Source organism: Loa loa (assembly GCF_000183805.2).
Source record: "Loa loa unplaced genomic scaffold supercont3.668, whole genome shotgun sequence".
NCBI lineage: Eukaryota > Metazoa > Nematoda > Chromadorea > Rhabditida > Onchocercidae > Loa > Loa loa.
The window spans coordinates 4,026-7,205 of NW_018108848.1; the positions used below are offsets into that span (position 1 = coordinate 4,026).

Here is a 3,180-nt window from a genome sequence, read left to right on the forward strand (position 1 = left end):
CTATCAAACATATTATTGTTTGAAAAAATTCAAATTTATGACGACTATTAATTTTTCCTTCCTGTTCATTAGTTGAATTATTTATGAGGTAAATAGTAATTAGACGTTAATATTAAAAAAAAGAAAAAAAAAGAACAAAACTTTCTGATTAACTATTTCTACCGTTTGACATGAAACAGCAATAATAAACTGATCGTAATCTTTTCGTAGCGAGATCATTACCAGAAACAAATTACCTTCCTTAACAAGCTGCTCTCTTATCACTTCTCCAGTTAGCAGTGATTCGAAAAATCTTTTTCGTGATATGCTTTGATCTTTTTAATCCTAAAAATGACTGCATTTAAATTACCACAAAATTTTCTTTCTTTACCATAATCTCAAACTGGTTATGATCTAACCAGCTTATCATACGACTATAAAAATATAACTTGTAAATTGTATCTGTCTCATTACATTATTAAATATGTTAATTTAAAAATTGGTAAATATTGAAAAGATTTTGATTATTTTTTTGGAAAAATTATTTCAGCCTTAAAACAAAACAATCGGCAAATATTCATCAAATAATGTACCCATCTGATTCATTAGCAGTTTTTTTTTGCTTTTTAAATTGACTCTAATTCATTAAAATAGAAAAATTTTTTACATTTTATAACGGAGATTAATGAAATCAATGGAAGGACTGAATCATGTCTATCTATTTAACAAAATAAAAGTAAAGTTAGAATTCATATTCAGCACTATGAACCAACCTCATATCATCTTGATCATCATTAGATGACTGACTGCTAAGGTTTGAGAAAGGTTGGCTAATTGAACTCAAGCATGAAGGAAGTGAATCTCCCGTTGTTCCGGAATCCGTGGTTTTGTTTTTCTTATCACTGTCGCTCTTGTCATATTATATCTTGCCATATTCTATTTGACTTAAATTGTGACTGATATGATTACCAGTCAATAACCTTTTCTTTGAAAATTTCATATTTTTATATCCTTAGGAAAAACTTTTTAATTCCAAGACCTGAACTGTAAATAAATAACTAGACACAATGAAATAATTAGATGAACAAAAAATCATCTCTTGCATCGTAACCAACCTTTTTGGCATGAACGGTTACGACGTTTGTAGATGGCGCTAGGCGTGATGAGGTCAAACAAGATGAAGAATTCGCAGTTTCGGTGGCCGGAACAACTGGATCACCCGGCGGTGAATTGCATGTTGGCTGAGCAGGTAATGATAACGAAGAGTTCTGTTTATCGATATTTACCTAGAATTTTGATCAGATTTCGGCTGTTATTGCAAAAAATTTAAAAAATTCGCAATGATACCGGAAAAAACCAAAAAATTTGCGCAATTACCTTTCAAAAAGAATTGATGAGCATAGAGAAAAATCATACATGTCAAAGCTGGCGTAGTTTGTTCCATCTGACGATATTCATCCTCCACTCAATTCTAATTTACATATTTTCATTGCTTTCATGTATTCTAGCATATATGTTTCCTTACAATGTCCAAAATCCTCAGTCAATTACGATTTCCCTTATTTTCATTTTGAATTTCCTCTCGTTGCTATACTCAAATATAAATTGATGACAAAAAATTTTTAAATCATTCCTTCAGACGAGTCACTTCCTGAACGGTCTCTCTATTTTATCCCTTCCTTCTTGATTTCCACATTTTTCGACTTTAGAATTTTAGATTTGCTTGTTTATTGTTTACTTCCCTAAGAAAATATTTCGTGGAAGTTGGAATTGGTCAAAGTTTCAGTGTTTGATCTCATCCAACTGTTAAATGTATCGGTGGAACGCATTTATTAATTTTATCTTTCTTTTTGCTTTGATCAACGCCGACGACAAAGATTGCTTCGTTAATGAAAACGGTATGTTTTTTTTCCATCCTTTCCTCCATTTCAATTTTTCTTCAGTTTGAAGAGAGAAATATTTGATAATTTGATTCGGGAATTACCATACTTTCACACTTTCATAAGACGGGAAATTTCTTTTTAAATTTTTGCAAATATTTCTGCAAAAATAGCCTTCGATATTTATTAGCACAAATGAAAAGACCTGGAAGAAATTAATATTGTTTTTGAGTTGTGGAAGACCTTTATATAAGCTTGAAACATGATCCGGACATTGGAAAGATTATAAGGAATTCCAATAAATTGAAAGATTCAATAAAGCTGTTCCAGGACGCCTTCTTTTCTTTTATCGCGAAAAAGTTCGCGAGGAGTCATTAAAATTGTCAAAAAAAATTGCCAAAAATTTTACACTCAGTTTATCAATTAATTAAATATTATTAATCATTTCATTAATCAAGTAGGGACAAATGATGAAATTTAGGATATATTTGCTGTGATCAGAACATGGTAAAACTGATGCAAAATGCGATACAAGAGAATGATGGTTTGTTAAATACAGGGCTAAATATTCAGGTAGATGCATGGTCGCAACGCGGCAAATTTGAAACCGTCGTGGCCTATGATGATTTCGCCTATAAACATCTTTTTAAGGTTTATTTTATGCATATAAAACATGGCAAATAAGGGCAAATTAAAAATATTTTTTAACTAATCTAAAATAAAAAGACGAGATATAAGGTTAAGGGAATTGAGGGAAGGTCAAGGTTGACATTACTCTTATAAACCGCTACCATGGAAATGGATCAGCGTGGAAGAAATAACCGAAGCTCAAAGTAAATCTTAGTATTAAACCTTGAACAAATGCATTCCTAAAATCACAATCATATTAACAAACATTTGAATCAACTGTTGTAGACGGATTTAGCATCACAATGATAATTTTTATCTTACAACTTACGTGCAAGTTGCAAATCCCACAAATGAACCCATCCATCCTACCCATAAATAGAATTTGCAGTTTGAATAATATGCATCATACATAAATGAAATTATTTTAACAGGCGGGAAAAGCATGCAAGACGTCGAAAAATGGTCTGCAAGCAATTAACTGAAAGCAGCAATCAGTGACATCTTCCTCAACAAACTTCTTTTGTACATATAAATTCACGCCTTATTACTGCCAGGGATTGTGTGCATCCATGATCATGTGCTTTGTACAATGCCCCATACTTCCGAGAATCCTCAAAAAACCTGAATTTATCCTTTGAAAGTAGTGTATTTTTGATAGTTTTANACTTTGAAAAGAATATAAATTCTTTAA

At 31.3% G+C, this 3,180-nt stretch overlaps 2 protein-coding genes across 2 annotated transcripts; one reads left to right on the forward strand and one right to left on the reverse strand.

Moving 5' to 3' along the window:
* Window positions 1-752: 752 nt before the first annotated feature.
* On the reverse strand, window positions 753-1,423 carry LOAG_12550 (hypothetical protein; the record flags this gene model as incomplete). Its single annotated transcript, XM_003148064.2, has 3 exons — window positions 753-889; window positions 1,095-1,265; window positions 1,337-1,423. Coding segments are annotated over 3 exons (393 nt in total), but the record flags the coding sequence as incomplete, so codon positions are not given.
* Window positions 1,424-2,363: 940 nt separating this feature from the next.
* Window positions 2,364-2,971, forward strand: LOAG_12552 (hypothetical protein; the record flags this gene model as incomplete). The annotated part of the gene is made up of 2 exons (XM_003148065.2): window positions 2,364-2,510; window positions 2,921-2,971. The coding sequence occupies 2 exons, from the start codon at window positions 2,364-2,366 to the stop codon at window positions 2,969-2,971; spliced, it is 198 nt and encodes a 65-aa protein (XP_003148113.2).
* Between the last annotated feature and the right edge of the window lie 209 nt (window positions 2,972-3,180).